The sequence below is a fragment of the Eulemur rufifrons genome, chromosome 2 (assembly GCF_041146395.1).
Source record: "Eulemur rufifrons isolate Redbay chromosome 2, OSU_ERuf_1, whole genome shotgun sequence".
Lineage (NCBI taxonomy): Eukaryota > Metazoa > Chordata > Mammalia > Primates > Lemuridae > Eulemur > Eulemur rufifrons.
In genome coordinates, this window is record NC_090984.1 from 81,949,136 (window position 1) to 81,973,607 (window position 24,472).

A 24,472-nucleotide genomic window follows, 5' to 3' on the forward strand; every position below is an offset into this window, starting at 1 on the left:
ATTATTTTTTTCCACACTAAGCTGCTGTAGTAGAGAAGTCTCATTTTAGTGTTCAACAGCTGCAAGGCTTTTATGATAATATCGAAGAGAAGTCCCTGAAAATAACTGCTCAGATTGTGAAAGGCAGATGTCCCAAATCCTTCACAGACATGTTTCAAGGTCCCCAAATTCTTCCCTGGACAACTTTCAATGGGCAATATAGAGAAGAAAAGTTAGTGCCCTTACCTGGTTCTTGAAAGCGTTCTTCATTTGATAGAGTTCTAGACAAGATAAGTATTAATGCTTCTTTAAATTGATCAAAGTGCACCTAAAAAGGCAATTAGGAATAAATTTAAAATCATTTCCACAGCCCTAAGAATGCAAATCTATCTACAAGGTATCAGAACTGTTTGTTCCCACCCTGACAGCCTGACAGTGTGAGTCATAACCCATTTTGTTCCCTTTTTTCATTTCTTTAAATACAGAAGGGAAAATGGCTGATCATTTTTGACATCCAATGTCATAAACACTAATATCAGCATCGATATTTATTCAACCCCCAAGGGGAAAAGCTATATAGCAAAACCCTCTTTATAAACTCAGAGAAAATTTGTTTTAAACTCCCAGCTCCGGGGGTTGGGAGGAAGTAAAAATAAATAAATAAAAAAATAAACTCCTAGTTCCTTTTATTTCTCTGAGCAAGACCAGAAAAGAAAGACATTAGCTTAGATGTAAGAAAAAACTTCCCCAGTATATGATCCATTGTACCGGTGACCCACAGATGCTTTCATCTCTTAAGATATTCTAGAAGGGAGTAAGCTATCTTTTGAGGATGACTTGAATAGAGTCTTGCCTAGGGCAGATATATAATATTTATCTCCCAAGGCCCCTATGATTCTGTAAACAAGCAAAAATCAATAGCAAACACAAAGGATAAAAAGTACCTTGAGAAGCATTTCCCTGAATTCTTACAATTATCTTGACGGAAGTGGGAAAGAACCTGAGTTTTATTTAAGTGAATAGATCTGGGCTATTATTATACTTCGGTTAAAAGAGTAGGACAGTTTTCTTTATGGCCTAGTATATTCTTCTATAACTTAAATTTATGTGATCTCACCATGAAGCTGGAGGGAGAAATGATATTTCTTCTCACCATAATTCTAGTTTGAAAATATGGCACCTATTTACACAGAATCCCATATGTAAATATAATTTTGATAAATTTGTAATTTGTGCTTCCATGGGTCTCTTTTGAAGTCATTACAAAATACTGCCTAAAGGTTTAAATATAGGCGACAGATAAAAATCACTTCCAAATTAAACTTGGAAAAGCAGCAAACCTCATTATTTCATTTATTTATTTATTTGAGACAGAGTCTCGCTTTGTTGCCCAGGCTAGAGTGCCGTGGCATCAGCCTAGCTCACAGCAACCTCAAACTCCTGGGCTCAAGTGATCCTCCTGCCTCAGCCTCCCGAGTAGCTAGGACTACAGGCATGTGCCACCATGCCCAGCTAATTTTTTCTATATATTTTTAGTTGTTCAGCTAATTTCTTTCTATTTTTAGTAGAGACGGGGTCTCACTCTTGCTCAGGCTGGTCTCGAACTCTTGAGCTCAAAGGATCCACCGGCCTTGGCCTCCCAGAGTGCTAGGATTACAGGTGTGAGCCACTGCACTGGGCCCAAATCTCATTATTGTAACAATGTTTTGAAACAATGGAGGAAAAATTGCATAATGTCTTCTCTGTGAAAATCAAAGGAGAGGAATCCCTTGAGATTTACATGTCGTAAAATTGTTATTTGCTTGCAATTTACTACTCTCTCCCAAAGTATGTGTGATTTCACTATTACATTAGTTTTGAGTAATTGAAATTACTTGCAATCATATTTCTTTTAAATTGTATGGACCTTATTTCTTAATATGTTTAGTTGTATATATTTAAGGCATACAACTTGATGACTTGATACACATTTACAATGTGAAATAATCACAATCAAGCTAATTAACATATCCATTATCTCACATAGTTACAACTTTTTTTTTTTTTTTTTTAGTTTGCTGCAAAGAACACTTAGGATTTATCCTCCTAGCAAATTTCAAGTTACATCATACAGACTTTAAAAATCAACATAATCTAAAGAACCCAAGTACAATTCTGTCAGGGAGGAGGCTGGCCAGGCATTTGCTAAAGAGCCAGGGTGTACAATCAATGAAAGGGTTAAAAGACTGTAGAAATGTAAGCCGTGCTAATTAGCTTTCACAGCTGACAAATCACAGCAAAGCCTAGGGGAGGGAGGAGCTGCCAGGTCCTGCTATTGTTCCCAAGTCAGAGGTGGGCTCTAAAGGGCAAGGCCATCTTCCCAACCAGCCAGTTCACAGTATCACATACCCAAGAGCTCTGTCACTCAGGGCCACACGACAGGCATCTACTAATCCCTGCCAGAATCATTCCTTCTTCTCAGGACAGGCGGGAGAGAGCAATGTCCCTCACTTCTTGCTGTGAACGGGCTACATTACTAAACTTCTCCAAGTTTTAGTTTGCTCATCTATAAAAAATGGGGATATCTATAACAACGGATATTTATTATTCACTCCACAAATATTTACTGAGTAGCTGCTCAATATATGTGCCAGGCAGTGTACTAGGCCCTGCTGATACAGCTGTTAGTGAAAGTGATGAAAATTTCTGCCGCCACAAAGCTCAGACTCTCCTGAAATATCACAGAAAGTCAGGTACTGTGCTAAGAGCACTGTGTACATCTTAGGTTATTGATGATACCACCTCCCTGTGTTATGGAGACAAAATGAGAATTATGTAAAGTGTCTAGAATGTCCTGGGACTTATCAGGTATCCAGCAAGTGGTAGTTAGTACTGTGAGCAGGTAGACTAGCAGGGGTGACTGTTTCCACCACTTTTTTCAGAGAAACAAGGCCATATTTTCAAGCAAAGCAGCTGGCTATGGAGTGACTGGGATAGCCCAGTGGGAATGGTGGGGGGCAGCAGGAGGTGGTCCTGGGGGCTGCCTGCTCCCCCAGGACCTCTGGCATTGCACAACATCAGAGAAACTGATCCGGTCTGTTGTGTTTAGGGACCACAGCTCTGGGTTTCTCCTCTCTCTTAGTATATTAATGGAGGGACATGAATGAAACCTGTCTCCCCTTGCTACAGTCACAAGTTGAACATAAAGACGCTACCATTTCAAAAAGGAGGTATTTGTCTTGAGAATTTCAAATCCTTTACACTTCTCTCTGTGGGTCTCCCCTGGGTCTTCTAAAGGCATTAGTTTTGAAAGAGGCAATTGGAAAGAGCCCTTCTGAATCTGGTCCTGACATAGTTCAATTCAGTGAGTATTTCTTGTGAAGGTCACTCAGAGGTCTATGTACCTCAACTTTACTCCCCCTGACAAACGACAAAGACATCTATTACCCGGTATTAATTCTAGTCAACTTCCGAGGCTTTATATGAGGCCTCAGGATCTCTTGAACATGATATAACACACACACGCTGTTGTGACAGTATGAACCTCATTTATATGGAGGTTGTTAATATCACAGCCTCAACTATCTAGAGTCCAGCAGACAATCAGGAAACAAACAAATGGGGTCAAAAGCTGACGCAGGTATCATAAAACTCATGTGCTCTTCTCATAGAAAATGCCACACAACCAACTCAAATATATATCCATGTGTGTGTATGTATATGTATGTGTGTATACATATATATATATGTAAAGAGACAGGGTCTCTCTCTGTTGCCCAGGCTGGAGTGCAGTAGCTTAATCCTAGCTCCCTTACACTCCTGCCTGGGCTCAAGCGATCCTCCCACGCCTCAGTCTCCCCCGAGTAGCTAGGACTACAAGTGCATGCCTCCACACCCAGCTGATTTAAAAAAAATTTTTTTTTTTGTAGAGATGGGATCTCGCTATGTTGCCCAGGCTGGTCTTGACCTCCTGGGCTCAGCAATCCTCCTGCCTTGGTCTCTCAAAGTGCTAGATGGCTTTCTAATGGTGGTCGTGAAATCTAATGAGCATTCCTGACTGTATCGTCTCTGGCAAAGGAGATGGGTATCATGAAATAAAGTAGGTAGAAGACAATAGCCATTTAGCACTTGTTCCTACTTGCTGTTCAGAGTTCAAGGCCAATAGCTCTCCCCTCTACCCAAGGGGCACACTAAATACCTTGTAAGAGACTCAAGGGTTTACAGTATACAAAACCAAATCTAATGGTGGTCGTGAGCCACCACGCCCAGCCTAGGATCTATATGTTCTTACTCTACCTGATTTATCATAAACTTCATGACCTTGCTTCACAACCCACTACAGATTAGAAACAGCAAATACAAGACAGGGGCACACCAAGGTAAGTACAAGAAAAAACTATCAACCTATGAGATTGAGAAAAGACATTACTACCCTCCTTCAAACAAAAATAAAGTAGAATTTTTTTTATAGTATATAAAGCTATTTTAATAACCCCATTTAAAAAACTATGTAAACTATTAAAAAAAAGATGACACACGCACTCAAAAACCTAATAGGCTGGGGCTATGTAGTGTTGGGGTATGGATCCATATGCTGCTAAATGAACCCTGAGGGCATTGCTATTACTACAAAGAAGAAAAACTGATGGATCAAAAAGATTGTAAATGATCAAGGACAATCTAATTATGTTTAATATAGTCTTTCACAGGATAAAATTTTAAAAAATGTTTTTAATCCCCAGTAGTCAACTTTTTTTTTTCTTTTTTGGAGTCTGCCACTAAATGGGGTAAAAGATTCAGTTATTAAAAAACTTTATTAATGTGGGTCCTGGACCCATAATGCCAGATGAATGGGGGCATTATTGCAGGTTCACTCTTTCCTGGACATTTTGTCAAGTAAATCTCACAACACCCATGTGAGATGATCAAGGCAGAGGCCCCACCTCAAAGCTGAGGGGAGAGAGGCTCAGAGAAGGCATATGCCTCGCCCAAGGCCACATGTCTTGGAAGGGATGGGATCACTCAGAGAGCCAGGCCTCTGACTGGACGCATCAGAGCCCGGCAGCCCTTTGGGGCCCAGACCTGCTTCACTCTCGGTCTGACCTCCCAGGGAAACCCCCTGCTGCTGCAAGTCAAAGCCTCATAAAGTCACCAGGTGTAAGGCACACACCAGGCACAAGGCAGTACCAGGGGATACAAAATCAAGAAGATACATAATCTCTCCCCTCAAAGACTTTATCAGCTACATTCTAGATTCTAGAAAGTGGGAGGGCGGAAAGGGGAAAGACAGGCAAGTTTATCAGTAACTACAGGGTAGAACCTGGTAAGTGCCTTGACAGAGACAAAAACAAACTGGTAGGGGCTTCTGATGAATTAGCAAATCCTACTTGGCCAGTGGGGAGGAAAATAGGAACAGTTTTGTGACACTTGACTTCTCTAAGATGTTCACAGGGATAGGTTAAAGGTTTCCAAAATGAACTTATGATATAGTAAACCAGCCTCATGTCAGACTAAAAAGGGCTCTGTAAAAGACTAAACATGATTATTAACTCCAAGGTTCTTCATAATCCAATAATGTCTATCTAGTTGACAACTGCCTTCCCTAACAAAAAAATCCAAAAATCCAGACACCACTCAGCAGTTGATCAAAACCATTGGAGCAGCTTTAAGTCCTACTTTGATCTTTATTTTCCTTCATGCAAGGGCACATGGACGCTGGGCCCTTGGATTTAAATAGCAGTAAATGCCACATCTTTCAAAGAGATGGTTCTCTAATGGAGGCAGGTGACTGCTATTTTCCATCAAGGCTCATGAATATTGATGTGGTGGAAAAGCCCCTTAGGGCACAACCCAGAACCAAAATGTTGACAAACATCCTCTATTGTGAAGAATTGAGCATCAGTGGGCCCACTATGCTCAGTAACTGGAATTCTTAAATATCATTTTTCTCCTCCAAGGGAGCTTGACTATTGTATTATGTTAAAATTTATAAATCTTCACAAATATACAATATAATTAAATCTCACAAGGTAACAAGCTTCCAAGTTGTGCATACCCTGGTTGGTCCCTCATTTGAATAATAATTGCTGTCTTTCATTTTACAAGCATTCCTATATCTTATATGCCTCAAAGGGCAGTTTGCAGCAATGGGAAAATTACATGACTGACTAAAAGCACACATGACATTTAAACTAAATTAATAGGATGACTAGTCAAGTCTGATATTTTTTGTCATGTGTCACCATCACTTAGTAGAAATTTATCTCATCACTTTTCCTCTCCACATTTCATATGAATTGTTTTTTAGAGATAAAATTTGACTTTCTGAAGAGTTTAAGCACCACACAAAAAACAAAATTGATTTCAAACCACAAAAAAACTGCAACAGGAAGTAGAATAAGGAACCTAACATTGCATAAAATCATCTCCTGCAATCGTAGAGATCAAATGTACAGTTTCCACATGTGCACAGGCAGAACCTCAAACAGACCCAAGATGGGAGAACTCAACACAGCACTTAACAAGGTGAGCTTAGCACTTAAACAAGACGAAGGGCTATGTAAGTGTCATTAAACTTAGTAGGTTTGTATCTATTAATACAAAGGGAAATTGATGAAAGAACATTCAAAACATTCCGTGTTAGTTGAAATGGGTATAGAAATATGGACTCATCAGAAGGTCAATGTACAGGAAAATAACGTTTATAGCATTATGCAAAGAGAAATGACAGACTAAGGAAAAGACATATTTTCACGAAGAAAGACATACGCATGAAATGTTTTCTTCTAAATAAAGTATTCGGTTTATTGTAGCTTAGTACTCACTTACTATAGACAACGTAGGGAGAGGAAAAGCAATTTTAAAAGGCAGGTTTTAAAACCTAAAACAACCATATGAGGTTGTACTCCAAGACTGATCCAAGAAGCCCTCCCTACAGAAGAAAATGAATTCAAACCACCACCACACAAGAGGGCTTCTAGTAAACCCATTCTCCACTCTAACAACCTTCCTTAGAAAATCATTACTAGGAAGTCATTATTTACCAAAACCTGTTCTGGGTATGTAGGGGATAGAGGAGAGCATACAGCCAGATAAAATGGGTTAACTGTGTCCCTGGCTCCATAAGTCTTTGACATACCCTATCTTAGTCAACATTCATCACAATCTTGTAAGGAGGGTATTACTTTTCCCATTAAGCAGATGAAGAAACTGAGGCTCAGAGTATTTAAGATAACATGCCCATATGGCTACGGAGAGGCAAGAGGCAGTACTGGAATCCAGGTCTGACTTCAAAAATTGCTCTTATACTATTTTGACACAGTAATGGTGGTGGTGGTGGTGTTTGGAGGGGGATGGAGAATGAGATTCAGTTTTGCATATTTGGAGTTTGAGGAAACTGTGAAGATATGCATTCAAATGCAGGGAATGGGAAGTCTAGGATCCCATCCTGGCACTGTCTCAAATGAGTTGTCTGACCTTGGACAAGCCTTTCCAGGTTCTATGTTTCCCTGACATACAGATAAACTCTGAAGTCTGAAATCTGTGATGGATGCTGTAGAACTTTAAGTCTCTGCATCCAGACAGAAAGCTACTCATAAAAGTATCAGTGGAATATTAGTGAAATCTAATGAAGATTTCTGACTGTATCTTCTCTGGCAAAGGAGATAGGTATTATGAAATAAAGTAGGTAGAAGACAATAGCCGTTTAGCACTTGTTCCTACTTGCTGTTCAGAGTTCAAGGCCAATAGCTCTCTTCTCTGCCCAAGGGGCACACTAAATGCCTTGTAAGAGACTCCAGGGTTTACAGTGTACAAAATCAAACCTAATTTTGCAATGAGTTTGATGAGAAAGTATTAATACAGAATAGAAGCAAGTCTAACTGCCTCCTAATAAGAAGATCTTCTTATCTATAAATGGGGAAACACAGACCCTTAGGAGTTCAAATCTACCCCAAATGAGATTCCTGTGAAGGAAAGGAATGGTGGTTTACCCCAAGTCACAAGACCAACGTGGGAATAAAAAAATAAATAAATAAATAACCCTCACCATTTCAGGTTAAACTATAATGGTTAAACACTAAGATAAAGTAAATGTTCAGATATTTGAGACATGCAATGAGGAATGATTCCACCATCCCTTCCAATAGGTACAAAGGCCTCAGATCAACAATATGAAATAGAAGCATGGTCATGCGGATAGTTATAAATAAATAGTGCCTATTATGGGGTAGGCACTATTTGATGATCGAGCACAATTTTGCACACGAAGAACAAATCCAAATAATCATCAACAGAAAGAACTTCTTTATTTACAGTTTACTCTTCAAATGATTAAAATGTGTATAAGAAAAAGAAACCTTTAAAAGCTTTTAATGAGTTGAAAACAAATAAGCAAACCTACCATATGAAATTAATCATGACATATATTAAAAAACCCCAAGCACTTTAAAATGAAAGGTGGGAAGCCTGAGCCAAAGTATCTATTTGTACAGCTATAAAATTTTAATACTAATTAGCTGGGTGCTAAGGCATGTGCCTGTATTCTCAGCTACTTGAGAGGCTGAGACAGGCTGAGATCACTTGATCCCAGGAGTTTGAGTCCAGCTTGGGCAACACAGTGAGACCCCATCTCCAAAAAATAAAGAAATAAAAATTAATTCTAAAAAGTACCTTTGACAACCAAAGTCCACATATCTATGGGACTCTTTGGAAGCCAATGGGAAATTCTACCGCCAGGTGGCTCATTCTCATTCTAAAGAATGCCAGGGACATGGAGTATTTCAGCATCCAAATTCATATTAATGACTATGGCAATAAAACTCTTCAGGACTTTAGAGGTTGTTTTGTCTCAAAGTTGCTATACTGCACAAAGAAAGGAAAATACATTTTGAAAACTGAATATAACTAAAGGTTTCAACAAAACCAAGGCAAATTGTCTCCTTTATGTCCTGATTTCTAATAAAAGAGATACGGAGGCATGTGGAAACACTTCATTTATAAGACAGAAGAAACAGAAGTACCTACAATTGGTATCAATTGCTGGGATAAAACTTAGTTCATGGTTCCCTTTCTTAGATTTTTATAGCATCTGCTCCCCGTACCATTCACCAGCCAGGTATATTACCTGATTAGCCTGTAAGTTCCTCGGTGTTGGGACCTCACCCAGCTGACAAGTGCTTAACTGATGACAAAGATGGATGGAGCCCTTTTGATAACCTGGTAGGAAACACCAGCAATGTCCCCTTTGCCTTCAAATCTGGGATCTACAAGCTTTAGGCTTTTCAAACATTTGTGTAAGTAACCACAGCACTCAAGGGAATAGGGCTTCAACTTATATAGCAAGACAGATGAATTGAAATATAATTTTGGGGGAAATGACCTTATAGTAAAATGCATGAAAATGCCAAGTTACTTTCCTTAACAACTGTTAAAAGAAACATTAGGCTTAAAAAAAAAAAAACCAAAAAAACCACAAGCTACTGAAGATGAATCATAAAATTAAAAAATCTACAGACAATATTAATATTCTTGATTGAGAGGGACAATACTTTTTATTTCATTCATTTTTCAAGAAAAAATGATTAATGCAGCCCAATTCCAATATAGGTAACTTGGAAGTTTTGTTTTATTTAAAAATTATACTCATTAAGATTTAAAAGACAAAAGTAAAGCCACAAGCATCCAGGAAGCTGATGGATACTAATGTATCCAAAAACCAATTTAATGAAAAACTGTAGTTTACGATAAACATAACTATAAATAAGTTGCACCCATACCATAAGATTAAAGGAATGCCTGACATGCAGAACACATACAATACATATTTGTTGAATTAATGAATAGATGAATATATTCAGATTTGTCATGCTACCCTTTCTTTTTTTATTAAACCAAGCTGCTAACTGTTATAAGTTTTTCTATAAATACCTTCTAAAGAGAAAAAAAATGGCATTAAAAACTTATAATTTTATAACTTATGATCCCTACTCAATATATCACTTGGATTGCTTCAGTGAATCCTAAGGAATTTTTTCCTTAACAATTTAAAAGTATAGACTATATAGAGTATCTTAACAGCATATGGCCAAGTTTGTGTGATCATCTGAGAATAATTCAGTTTCATAAAAAATGCAAATTTCACAGCCGTGCATTAATTCATGCCAACCCTGTTCTCAAGACAATCACCAGGGACCTCCCACACAAAATCAATATGCACATATCTATTTAACTTTTATCACTGGCTCACTAAGTAAATATCACACTATAGACCACTTAGGTATTCATTATTCAGGCAAATAGCAAACGTAAAACGAAGGCTGGTAGTGTCAAGTCATTAACAAATCAATCGATAACTGTTCCCTGTTTTAGTCTACCAAATGAGGGCAAAAATGTGCAACATCTGGAGGGCAAACTGTTAATCTGCCGCCAAGGTGCAATCTGTTCATGGCAGAGGATCCCATATTTACTCTAACTCTAAGAAAACATCTCAAGGAAACCTTAAGTTGTATTATATCTTCTCAGGCTTCAATAAGCACTAAAACAGATTCATCCTTTTATATTATTCCTTCGACACCAAAAGGCCTGAGATCCCCAAGGAGCACACTGGGAGACACCATTGTTTTGTTCCGGTGTCTGAGACTGAGGTAAAACTCAAAAACATTTGAGTGCATTACGTGATGAGGAGCAAATGGTTCAATCTTCAGAACTCCCAGTTCAAGATATTTTAAGCAAGATTTTTAGCATTTTTTTGGTACCACATGTATTCACAAGCAGCTAATCCCTTCAAAAGTGGCCAAGAATGGCCCCGGTTTTTGCAAAGAACGCTTGTTTTTTAAGTGTGAGCCTGTTTAACACCACATTCATGTTGCCAAGCCCCTGAGAATATTATCTTTTGTACATTAATTTCAGGATGATCGCTACTCCTGTCTGTCTCAGGTAACAGAAAGCCAATACATGGTACTGTATCACTTAGCCATCTTGTCAGCTAAACGACAGTGAGAATGGAATGAATAAAAGGAAGTTTCCGAAGCTAGCATAAAGTTAAGCTTCATGACTGCTTCCTCAATGTACACCACGTGATAAAAACCACTGTCTACAGTGTCAGCAATGAGAGCAACAGAACTCAAAAAGTATTGTTCATTTTTTCCCTCTCAACCATTCCAACAACCAACAGCAAGAAACTCAACTCAAAGCCATATAAATGATGCTATTAATTATGAGAATTGAAGGCGATCTCAGGTCATGACAGATCTAATGTTCTTCCCACCATCAACAAGAAAAAGACCCCTTCTCTCCTCTTTCTCATGTCTGTGGCTTGATCTATGGGACAAACACGACTATTTGTGGTCACACATAGAAGCTAACATTGGCACACACATACACACACCCCTGCTGGAAGCAAGTCATGCTGGGTTTTAAATGAACCTGCACTGTATTGGCTTACCCTCCTGTCTGATTTCCCGGGTGGAAGGTTTAATTAATACTTCACCCAGAAACAATCCACACAAGAAATAGCTTTATTGGGAGTAAAAGTCAAAACAGAAATCTGCTCTTCCTGTGAATGGCAGTTTTCTTACTGCAGTTTCCTTCTCTTCAATGGAAACCTCACCCTCCTCCTTTCTGTCCAAATGATGAATGTGGAGTGAATAAAATAATCCACAAAGAACAAGACAAATGTTGGAAAACATCCTCTCGTTACTCCTTTTCTCTCTTTATCTAAGATGCTCAGTGAACACCTGAATTCCAGAGCACAAATTAAAGCAGGACCTCATCCCCTGAGCAAACTGTACTGTTACGTCACACCCGCTGCATCCTTCTTTTTATCAGGCTAACAGCCAGAATGCTAGAAAGAAGTTGCAACATGCATGGTCTGCCCCACCTCCAGCACCCCGACAGAAACCGCATCCCACTTCCCACAGACCGTGTTCTCCCCAGACCTTACCCTGCCCAGGTGGTCCTGAAGTAGCGTCTGTTGCAGCACTGGGGCCACCTCCTCCAGGCTCAACACGTGGCAAAGCTCAGTGAGTTCCTCCTGCCCCAGAGACCCGGTGCCCGTCGTGTCAAAACTGTCAAACAGCTCCTTGAGTCGGGCCTCATGCTGGTCCTGCTCCACCTCATCCATCCCATAGCCCACAGTGCTCACCTGTGCAGGACAGAGACAAGGACAGGTTGTGGCAGCCCCTTAAAGCCTACCGTGGTCACCCCCGGCACCCTCAGCTCCCTCGCACCCCACCAGCCCCTTGGGAATGGTCTTTATGTAACACTCTGTTTCTGGTACACCCACGGCAGGACCATGGGTCTCCACCCAGCCCAGCCCTGGCCAGCGGAGCTCCCACATGCACCCACACGGTCCACTACACTGGGGGTAACGTTACCAGAATGAGGGGGTCGCGAAGGCAGGAAGATACCCTCCTCCCCTGCCTGGTCCCTGGGCGGATGGCCAGATTGTCACACTCAAAGCTGACAGCAGTTCTCTATTGGCTCTTCTGACCCAGGACGTAAAGAAGGTGAAAAGCCACTTTTGACAGCAAGACCATTCAAAAGAACTAATCGTTAGTGCCAAAGACGCAGGCAAGTCAGCAAGCTCTAGACCGCCTGTCCAGATGTTGCAATCTGCCAGCGTGGCCAAGCTGGTTAGTTCTACTTTGTCCAGCCTAGATGCCTCCCACAGTAGACCAGAAACTACAGCAAGAAGCAGTGGATGAACTCATCTGCTACAAAACCACCTCCTTGTTTACAAGAGACCAAATGCCTTTTATGCTGAGCTCCTCAAAAAGCAACTCAATTAACTCCGTTGGTGCAATTAGATGAAGTGTGACAGGAAGAGTATTCCCTGAAGCTCACTTTAGTCCCAGGGAGTTTTAGATAATGCTTAGTTGCCTAGACAAAGGGGAAAACAATACTCCAACTTTTCAGACGGTGAGGTTTCAAAGAGCCACAGACTGACTTATATGAATCATACAGCATCTCAGGGCGCCTCCACTATCTATAGCATCTTATCTCTTTATGCCTGGTTAACCTGTCTTCCATCTCTCTGACCTACCCATACCCCAGGCTTTCCATTTCGCCACATTCCTTAGGGTCAGGCAAAACTTGGAGTCATCAATAACTCTCAGAGTCATTTTTGCTAAAAATACACATCATAAAATTCCAGATACCTTGAACTTTAACAACAAAATCTAGGTTTTTTCCCTTGCATGATAATTCATCTTTATTGTGCTGGATCTTCCAATGAAAGCCTGGAGCCTGCACATCTGAATGTACTTTTACCATGATGCAATGGAGGCCAAATGCAACATACCCTTGAGACCATGACCTCAGCCATCTGGAACAAAGCTCTCAGAACTAGCCCCTTGGCTATAAAAAGTAGCACCTTTCACTAACCAAGCACCTCTAACTAATAAGGCAAGTTAGGAAAAACTCTCTAACTTAGAGATGATATTCCACAAAGCAGATCACTACAACATGGGAAATACGCAAGCAAAGATGTTGAACATGGCCAGAACTGAAAATAAAAGGCTCTCTAGAACAAATCAGTGCTGCTCTAGAGTGTAATCGCCTCCTTTCCATAGACAGCTGTTCAACATAGGACAAGCTAGAACACAGCCACAATCTTCCCAAGGGTTTCAGCAGAACTAAGTGGACTCAGAAGATGAATGTAAACAGCTCTGCCACACAGCTCAATTTTTATCAGGGGACAGTTTTGGTCCAGGCTCCTGGGCTTGGACAGGTCTCCTAATTATCAGTTTTTCTATTACTAAGGTACTGCTTGCTGGCTCTGGCTGTCTTCCCAGGGTTGGTCTGTTGGGTTAACTAATCACTATGTAAATGTTGTCAAAATAAGTCGAAAGTGCTATATAAACATCAAAGCATCAATGAAGAAACACCAAGGTGTTATGCAAAGCCACAAGAGCTAAGAATTTAGACAAGGCTAAGGGTTGGCTAATGAGATTCACTTAGAGCTGACCAGTTAATTGTCAACTAAGATCTGCTGAGAATCCCCCAGGTGCTCTGGGATTTTCAGTGTTGCCACAGCTCTCAGTCTCACTCTGACTTTCATGGTCCCCTGGACGATACTCTGACCAAATTCATAAAATGCCAGACTACTCTGCTTTTGCTCGGTTTTGCATATACGTTTAAAAACGCAAAAGCAAAAGCATTCTAAGACTTCCCTTTTTTAAAGATTAGTTTTAATGGAAGGGGATCTGCCCATCTAAACCAACAGAAGAGAGAAATAAAACAACGTACTGAGAATTCCTGATCTTATCTGCTGCTTTGAATTGGATAAACTCTTATGCCCCACCCTTTGGGAGGTCACTGGATTTTCACTAAATCAAATCTCTTTCATTTTATAGCAGTTTTCCTTTTTAAAATTCTCTTTATCTCCCTCCTTCTCCAGACACTGGGCTTAGAAAAACATTCTTTTGACTGTAGGGTGGGGGGGAGGAAGCCCCAGCCCTGTGGAACAAATGCTCATACTGAAACATGCAGGAGATGTTACACAGGGTGACAAGCTGTCAGTACTCATCTGGCACAGAATGCATTTTTGCTGGTTAATATTATTCCCCAAATGTTCATCAGTAATTTCATGTGCAGGAATTTTTTTTTTCTCCCTACTTGGCAGAAATTTCTTTAAGGGTACAATCCACCACGCCTTTTATATATATATATATATATATATATATATATATATACACACACACACATATATACACACACACACACACACACACACACACACATATTTTCCCCCAAATGCATAGTACAGTCAGTCTGTTCTTCACATTGGGACTCAGTAAATACCATGGACTTAGTATGTGGATATTTTTGAGAGGAAACTTACCCCAAATGAGGGCTACAGAAAAGAGCATCTGAAAATCATGAAGTGCCTATTTCTTCTACGTACACACTGTTACTTCTCCCACCCTGCCATTTCTCAAAGGCATCTTCAGTCTCAGAAATAATCAACAGAAGTAGAAAACCAACACCAACTGCCGAACTGCACTGTGTAGAGCTATCTGAAGCTTACTTCAATGGGCTAGGAATTAAGTCAATGGATTCACAAACTTCATCTGCAAGTTTTTGTTATAGGATGAAACTTTGGAGGAGAATGTGTACGAAAACACTTTCTCAGTGCCCTTGATTATAGAATGAGAAAAACAATGCCCATCTGGAAGGGTGGCTCTGAGGGTTAAATGTGACAAGCAAGTGAGACTGGCTAATCCCAGAGAAAGTTAATACAAGAAGGGAATTGAGAAAACCACCAAGAGAATACCTGCGGTTTACAAAGGAGGGGTGAACTGAAGAGGGGGTAGCTTAAACAAGCTGATCAGCCATAGATCTACCTTCAAAGAAATAAAGCAGGAGAATGCCACAGAACAGAGAGCAAGAATGGGCAGGGAATGTACTATGTACATAAACATCATTATATTACTAAATGACAATGGCAGCAAGTAATGTCAGAGCTTCCTTGACTTTTAGAGGCAGATGACAGATAAATTTAATGTCAAATAAAGGCAAAAAGGATGAAGTGTAGTTGGGAATTCAGAAGAAATGATTTTTTTTTTAACTTCTGAGCATTTAACTATGAGTCCAGCCTATATTAAACATATTACGCATATCATCTCATTTAGTGTTCCTAATTATTTGAAGTAGATATTATCATTTTCCCATTTGAGATGTAGAAATTTGGGCTTGGAAAAATTAAGCATTTTTAATATGGGGGTGAGTCAAGATTTGAACTCTAGCATGACTCTAAATTATACTGTCTCAATCCTACACATGCACACAGAACAGATGAATGGGACCACTGAGATGACACCATTGGCAAACCACTTGGCTCCACCTTTATGTGTTAGTCAGCTGAACAGCACTGAGTATCAGAAGCTACCAAAGGAATACTCCATGGCCACAAACTTTTCCAAATTGGAATTGGGAGAGGTGGGGTTCCTTTCCCCCTAATTCCCTTGATCCATTTATTGAATAATTATAGCCTACAAGGCACTAGGGATACACAGATAGAATAAACATTCTCTTTGTTTCTAAAGCACCTTTGGGATTCAGAGAATGGAAGAAATAATTTTTTATATGAAAATGATCATGAAGAGTCCCATACCTTCAACAACAGGTGTTGCCCAGGGATTGATAATTGTTAAATTACTAATCTGTGCAATCCAATGCTTTCCAGAGTTAAACCCCAACTGGTACCCATGAGTGGTAGGAATCTTACTCAGAGATTTAAAAAGTTGGGTTTTGAGTGATAAATCCTCCTTCAAACTAGAAAGAACAATTCTAGTTTTATGAAGGCTGCCATAAGCCTGGGCCTCACCATCTCCCTTCCCAAATTGTTAGAAGGCTTTACGACTCCTTTGGAATGAAAAGGCCAGTGTGGGCAATATTTTGGAGTTCTAACCAGGGATGGTTAAATAAGGGGCAGATGCACAGAGCCATTAATCAAAACATTTACCACCCAATAACCACCCATAATGAGAATTACTTGGAGCATTTTCCTTCCAAATTACTCAAAACAAGGCTGCCAAAATGCTGCAGACCCTGATAGGGATGTCCATTACCCCAGCTGATGAAATCACAGTGCCAAGTGAGACTGTAAAAGAAATGATGGAGGTGCGGCTAGAATAATGAAGAGGATATGTGAATTTATGTACTTTCCAGTGTCCAACCAAGGAACAGAAAGGAACTTGTAAGAATGGCACCCCAGCCAAAGGGGACGTCTGTTCTGGCTTGGAGGGAGTGAAAAGGGGACAAAGTCTGGCAAATGAAAACCAAATAACAAACAAGCACAATGCCAGAGCCCCAGGCCATTTATTTCCCTTCCAGATGGTCCAGCAGCTGAACAGCTCCTCAGAATGTCTGATGCCCCTCTCGCCACATCGCTTTCCTCGAGAGGGCATCGTAATAGATACTTTCGGACCTGTGTTCAGACATAGCTGCTGGGGGTTCACAGACCAGGCAGTGACCGCCAAGTGACTCATTTAGTTACTCTGGAGCCGAAAGGATGAAGACCAACAAACCCTGCTTTGGCAAAGCTTTCCATTCAATGCCTTTAGCTTTCCACGTCTGGCAACTCGGAGCCTAATAATGTCAATGATCAAATGAAAGTGTTTCTTTTTCTTTTCTGCAAATACTTTAATCTGCTGCAAAAAATTCCAGGCTTACCATTTTGGACTAATTTCAGTACAAAAAGAGTGACAAGAATAAATTCAAGTTTAGCAAAAGCTCAACAGAAAAAGCAGTTGCTGCTATTTAGGAGTTTATATGAAGAGTACTCCTGCCAAAAACCATCACTGCTCAGCAGCAAACTGATTATTGTCAGATACCTCCTCTCTGCTCAGATAGCACCTCACTCTGGCTGCATACCAAAAGCACAACAGTATCGCTGTAAATAAAACTGTGGATCAAAAATATAACATAAAATCTTAAATGCCATTGCACAGGAAAAAAGTCATATTAAATAAATTTGAAAGAAAATATCAACCTTTGCTGACTACACTATAAAATTTAATTTAACTAAGGGTAGCCTACTAATATTTATTCTAAAATGTAAACAAGCTTTAGTATTTTACTGTCCTGGGATATAGCAAACCCAGGCTTTTGTTACACCTAATAGCAGGTAGATTACCCAATCAAGTAGTTAACTCAGGGTAGCTGGAGGGAAAAAAAAAAAACCATTAGCCTAGCACAATGCACATTCCATAGCCTGTAATCAATTACTAAGTAAAATTATAGAAGCAGAAAACAGAGCTGCATGTTTGTTACTTTTTCTTAAAAGAAAGCTTGTAACAATGTTACATTTTCTTAAAAGAGAAAGCTTGTAACAATGTTACTTTTTCTTAAAAGAGAAACCTTACAACAGCTTTCACTTCTTAAGCCATATTTACTCAAATTAACTTAGGATGCCTGAAGATATGAATGCAGTTCCCTGGGGTATAAGTAAAGAGCTGCTCTTCTCATATCTATAAACAATATTGTCTCAACTTTTTTTTAAGTGAGCATTAGGGTATTGATGCTTTATAATTTTTCTATCCAAAAGCTTCAATAAATGGTTAATTGCTGATATAAATTGCAGTAAAGTGTCCTAATCCCATAATCTTTTCAAAATTCTATTTTATTTGTAAATAGGATAAAAATATCTTTTTGCAAGCTTCATTAAGTCTCTCCATAAGCCCCTCCCCAACAGATGCAAGTTCAATAGCCAGAATTCAAACCACGTTATTTATTGGCTTACAAATGAATTGGCATCTATAAAAATAAACCTCCTGAAAAGGCTTTCTGCTGTTTGAATCCCTCTAAAGTGCTCTGGCTAAACTTGCCAACCCTTTATCAACGTAAAACTGACACAATGTATTTTCAATATCAACATAAAATGGAAGCATCAAGACTGGGGAAATGTTAGTTTAGAAGGTCATTTGCAGTGACATTTAAAACAATTTATTTGAACATTTGACTCAAGATAAGAATACTGCCTATTAAATTAAGATTGGCTGTTCAGAATTCATTGGAGCCCTATTCTTCCCCTCTGTGACAGTTAACATCTTTTGATATTAAGGTCATTACATATCTAAAATGAAAAAGGAATAAGAAAAAAGAAACCCACACCATTCTGAGCGAGTGCCTATTAAAATGACTGATCCTTGACATTTTAATGCAAAAATTGTGCTATGATGGCTTCCTCTCTGTTGCCCCCTGTAAAGCCTTTTCCTGTGTTGGCAGTGTCTTTGCTGAAGTCCAAACCCTTTGCAATGGTTCGTAAGTCCTACCCTTTATCTACACTGTGGGCCAAAATGCTTCCCTCTAAAGACACAGGAGAAAACAGGTGAAAGTAACCAAATCTGCGAACAAACTCCTTGGCAGTTCACATCACCTCCCTGAGGACACTGTCGACAGCTGGAGACCACAATACACAAACTCATTTTTTTTTTTCCAGCCAGCCTGTCATGTTACTCTTGCACACACTGTGGGAATTTTCACAGCTCCCTTCAACTCCAGAGCAAGATCTACCAATATTCCAGGTCAGCCACCTACATAATATGCTCATCTCCAGAGAAGACTCAAGGTAAAAGTAAGCTGACAGAACAATACATTTCCTTGTAGATTGCCAAGCCTTAGGAAGCATGTCAGCTGATGTAAATCTGTGTTGCGGTATGTAAGGGACCTAGCTGAGAGGCCACTGATGGTCCCAGCTCAGCTCATGTGCCAAGATGGACTTTATCAGGACTCTTATCCTCCAAAGCTACCATGGCTGTCACAAAAGACACCTATGAAATCTGTTTCGATTTCATAAATTCAGGAGTTGAGTTGTATGGCAAGCTCATCTCAGCAATTCCTGAACACCGGGAGAGGATCGGTCCCAGACAAGTGAAGAAAGCAGATCTCATAATATCCTAGGTGTCTAGAAACATGATATATGGTACCAGCTCCCATTTTATTTGTACCTTAACCCTGGGTTGTCAGGGCTGGGGCTAGGAAAAACACCTTTTCCTGTCTCTATCTCTTGTAATTCCACAGAAAAGGCTTTAAGCGGGATTGTTTCCATCAACGGTGTCCTTTTATCAGGGGCCAGTTTGGCAACTTTAGAAGCCCAGCTCCTGGAACCTTCCTTCCCCAACCCTCCACACTTCCATTCCGCTGGTCTGGAGATCAGGGCTTTTAGGCAATAACCGACTGTCATTTTGCTCTTCCCCCATTCTCAGCAGTCGCACTGGGAAAGTCTGTCCACACGCGCTGATCCCACACACTTTACGGGCTTCAAGCAGCTCTTGCTACTCAGCCCACGCTGACACCTCGGGTTTCCCCACGCAGCTTTCTCTTCCGCTGATCAATCACAAGGCTGTCTGGGTGGCACAAGCCAACAGAACCACCACCTTTTCTGCTCACTCTGCGACTCAAGTTCGCTCCTGGACCAACATACAGTAGCAGCTTTCAGCTCGGGGCTGCCGGCTGGGGCCCCCGGAGTGGCGGAGGTGCCCGGAGCCCGCGGCGCCGCCGGGCGGGGAGGCGGAGGTGCGGCCGGAGGGCGGGCGCGCCGCCCAGGTCCCTGCAACCTGCGATGCGTCTCCGACCCGCCTGCCCATCGCCACCACCAGAAACCTCAGACACCCCATTGTGTCACCAGGCAGCAGCTCCCTGGGCCCCCGCCGCCCTCGCCTACCTTCTGTCGGCCTCTCGGAGCGCCAGCACAGCCGGCCGCCCGCCTCCGGTGCTCTGCGAAGCGAAGGAGGACGCTTTGTTAGGGCTGGAGAAGCGGGACAATACTTCGCAGCCGGCGCCGCGGTTCCGGGCGGGCGTCCTTCAAAAGGACGCGAATGGGGATCCGCGCGAGCGTCATTTCCATATGTAAGGGGCCAGCTCTTACAAAAGCGCAGCTCTCGGGGGCCGCGGGCTGCAGCGCGCATCCTCCGCGCCCCCGGGGCCCGCCCCGCCTCGCCTCCCCGCCTCCAAACCGCCCCCTCCCCGCCTAGTCCCCGGGAGCGACCCGGCCTGGATTGGCCACCGAGCCACCGCTTCCTCCCTGCCCACGGGGATTGCACTAGCCCCGGCCCCCGGCCCGGAAGGGGAAGCCCCGGCGCGTCCCCGTGCCTAGTCCTCCCCGGCCACCCCCAGGCCGCGGGTCGGGGGCCCCAGGGTTGGGCTCACTTACAGCGTCCCGTGGCTCAGGCGTCCGGCGCCGTCGCGGGAACCATGGCCGCTGGCGCACTCCCCCGCTCGGCGGCGGCGGCGGCTGCGGGACGGCCGCGCCCAGCGCGCTCGGCTCCCGGCTCGGCCGCGGCCACCCGGAGCTTTGGACGCCGGGGAGGAAGGGACGGGCCCGCGCGGGGAGGAGGAGTCAGGGCGACGCCGGCCCGGGCGCGGCTCCTCCTCTGCGGCCCGCGCGGCTCCGGTAGCGGAGGGAGGAGCGGGAGGCGCCGCCTGGGCCCTAGCGGATGCGCCCTCCCCACCGAGCCCCTGCTCGGAGATTTGAACTTGGAAACGCAAGGGCTCGGGGTGCGGGTGTAGGAGATCTGCGCCCCGAGGTCGCTGCCGGGCGGGGACTGGCGCGTCCACCCCTCGGCCCCCTGCCTGTCCGCCTCCCTTTCCTTCCAAATGCGCCCGCACGAACCCCGCACCCTGGATCTCTCGCCCGCAAGGTCCCCGCGCAGAGGAGAGGCCCCCGCCTCCAGCCTGCGGGACCTTAAGATGCGGATTCAGGTGCCTCTTTTGCTCCCAGGCGGCCCCGGGGTTCCCAGCCGTCGGGTGCCCATTGGCAGTCCTAGGAGGGGAAGTCCTGTAGGCGGGAAGGCTCTACACTTGACTTTGAACCCTCTGGAGCTGGTGCGACCCTTCTACCGGGTCTAGACCGGCTTCCGCACCTGCCCACCACGTCTTCGTAGGCTCCTGCCCCCTGCGCAGCCTTCCGAGGGTACAACCAACCCTCGGTCACAAGCCAGGACGGAAACTCCTTGGAGTTGGTGGTTCTCGGGCCAACGGTTGCTCGGTATTTACTGCCTCCTCCTACCCTTACTCCACAGCTCCCCCAAAGTCTCCGCTTTCTTACTCGCCATCCCTCTACTTGTGATCTCAATGCAGTCAAACAGGATCCCAAGTCCAGGCCTAGAGGCGATGGCAGCTTCGGGGCCCGGGGTTGCCCCTGAAGAAGGATCCGCCTGATGTCTTACAACTCACAAGTCTGGTTATTTTAGCAAGAAACTGGAGATAGGTCCCCTGCTACTGAGAGAACAGCCAGTAGACAAGAAGGAAACTAGCATTCACTGAGAATCCAGTGTGCTGGAAATGACAGAAATTATCTTCCCTAATCCTCACACCACCCTTAGGAGGCAGATCTACACCCATTGGCAAATGAGGAAACAATCTCCCAGAAGTCAAAGGCCTTGCTCAGGATCACACAGCATGGACTCGTCAGAGCTAAGATTCAAAAGCAGAACATGTATGTGGCAAAATTGCATATAACTAAATACACACAATCGAGAGCGTGTAAAACTGGTGAAATTCTAATAAGGCTTTGGCCTTCATTAATGTCAGTTTCCTGGTTGTGATGTAGCACTACAGTTATGCAAAATGTATCATTGAGAAAAAAACTGGTGAAGTGTCTAGAGGGGATCTTTCTATTATTTCTTACAATTTCGTGTGAATATACAATTATCTAAAAAAAAATTAAAAATTTAAAGCAAACCAGTCTTATTTTAAAACCCAAGCTCTGTTCCTTCAACACAGTGTGCCTGGAGAATAGGAAAGAGGAGAAGTTCATGCACCTCTCACCTTTTTTAACACTCTTGGATAAGTACACACACACTCATATACTGTGCACACGGTTGTCAGTCCAGTAATAATTGTACAACACACACACAGAATCATTAAGAGGATGGCTAACCTGTTACCAGAATACTTACATAGGTGTCATCTTATAGATAAAAGAATAATGTTCACTGGACACTAAAACAGCCAACTGTCTTGGAAGGTAAAAATGAAGAGGTGTCTTCCTTGTTTCATCTAATCTCTGCCATGGGAGCCTCAATCTACTGGTTATTTCTCCAAGCATCCATTTTTAACCCACAAGAATCAAGGGTGAGATTGCTCATTAGCTTTAAAGCAGTGATTTTGGGGGGCCAGGGGATATCACAGGTGGCATTCACTCCTTGTGGAGGAAGATCGGAATTGCTGGGGGTTGTGTAATTTGAAAAACACAAGACATGCTTTCTTGAGAGGAGTGAATGGGGTGGAGTTAGTGCAGGGACTGGGAACTGGGATCACTTCCAGCCTGGCTACAAAGGAGGGAAAAGCGTGGAGCATGGTGACTGGGCGGCGTGGGCTGGCGAGAACAAGCCTACCACGAAAGATTATTTCTTCAACACAATGTGCCTGTAATTGGGCAAATCGTTAGTCTTAGTCCTGACTAGAGTCACTGGAAAAAAGCAGGGACTTCCCTTAGGAACTATCACTTGACCTTTTCTCTATTAAACAAAAAATAACAGCAGATATAGCAGCCAACCTCCAATTCTGTAATGCAGACAATATAAGGAAAAACGAAAAGAAATGTAAATGTTTACCCAGAGTCAATACCCTTTACAAACCAGATTTCATTCTTATCTGTTGCAGTTTATCTGTCTCTGATTTTAACTCTCACTTTACAAAGAACTTTGTTTAAGGGCCCAGGATCCTTGAAGTATTTGTACGGGACATTTTCTGCTACATTTCGTAGTAGTGACCTGGCTTTCTTAGATGGTTACAAGCCCTAAAAAGTTAACTGAAGAATAATCCAGGGAAGGGAAGAGAAAGTTAACCTTTGTTTCTTCCTGAAGTAATTTGTGGAGGACAACAAAATAAAAGAGAGCGAATATGAATTATGAATTCAGCCTTTGTAAATTTCCTGGGATCTGAAGAGTTACTTTTTTTTTTTTGCTGTTCAAGGAAAGCCTACAGCTCTAACCAGACTCAGTCTACCCGGTCCCAAGTCACAGTTGAGTATAAGTTATTTCCTATTCACAGAATAGCCAAATAGCCTGTCACTCACGTAGCAACTCCTAGCTCCTTCTAAACTTCTTTGATAGACGTCTTTCCTGTTTTCTCTGACCATCTGAACTCACCAGAATAATTTTTAGGTAAGTTGTAGAACCTGTAAGACCAAATGGTTAAAGCAGTTACAGTCTCGCCCAGGGACTGTCTGGGTGAAAGAAAGGACATCACACTCTCCCCAAGGCCCTAAGGAAGATTGATGGTGAAAGGATGAACGGGGAAATTTGGGTTCCAGACATGCAAGTCAAGGGCTAAGAGTTTAAGCAGCAAAATGTTCGTGGTTAAGAACCCAGGAAGAAACGAGAAAAGCACAGAAAAGGGAGGGGAAAGGGACAGAAGGCAAACTCATTTACACTATTGCCTCTGGGGACTCTCAATAGAAGTTAGGATTCTCTCTTAACATTTCCTCATGAAGTATGTGAAAGAAGAGGAAAATGGGATTCAGCACAATTTATTTTTTTAAGTAAGCATTGAGTGCCTACTCTGTGCCCAGTACTATCCTGAAAGTCATAAGATGTTCAGGGGAACCTGCAGCCTCAAGGCCACATGTGGCCCTCCAGATCCCTCCAGATCCCCCAGGGTGGCCACTCGACCGAATCTAAACTTCACAGAACAAATCCTTTTAATACTGCACTCAAGGATCCAGAAGGCCACATGTGGCCTCAAGGCCAGGTTCCCAGCCCTGATTGAGGAACGTATCATTCTCCCTTGGGGAAGCAAAACTATGCACACATGAGAGAGTAAGGAATGATGTTAGGTGGCAGTGGATTCTAATCAGGTCCTCCAGCTGGGGGACGTACACATACTATAGTATGGCAGAGAAGAGAGCAATGGTTTCCCCCAAATGTGGCTTCCAGCAGGTCATTCTGACCATTACCTTCTTTGTATCAGGTTCTAGATATTTTTCCTGACATTCAAGGCCCTACCTGATCAATGCAAATGTATGTGTCCTCGATATCCACAGGCACCCTACCCTCCCTCAACTCTG

At 42.5% G+C, this 24,472-nt stretch overlaps 1 protein-coding gene across 4 annotated transcripts in view; it reads right to left on the reverse strand.

The window, feature by feature from the left end:
- The window catches only part of NIN (ninein), a 93,573-nt gene extending 72,797 nt beyond the window's left edge, over positions 1-20,776 (reverse strand). For 3 of the 4 annotated variants that reach the window (XM_069486876.1, XM_069486858.1, XM_069486867.1), the window contains exons 1-4: positions 20,615-20,776; positions 20,126-20,178; positions 11,900-12,100; positions 226-307 (exon numbers count right to left, since the gene is read on the reverse strand). In XM_069486876.1, the coding sequence (XP_069342977.1) occupies positions 226-307; positions 11,900-12,079 (262 nt within the window). In that variant the 5' untranslated portion in view covers positions 12,080-12,100; positions 20,126-20,178; positions 20,615-20,776. Of the gene's footprint in view, positions 1-225; positions 308-11,899; positions 12,101-20,125; positions 20,179-20,614 lie in introns of those variants that run through there. The other variant, XM_069486848.1, reaches the window with a different exon arrangement.
- Between the last annotated feature and the right edge of the window lie 3,696 nt (positions 20,777-24,472).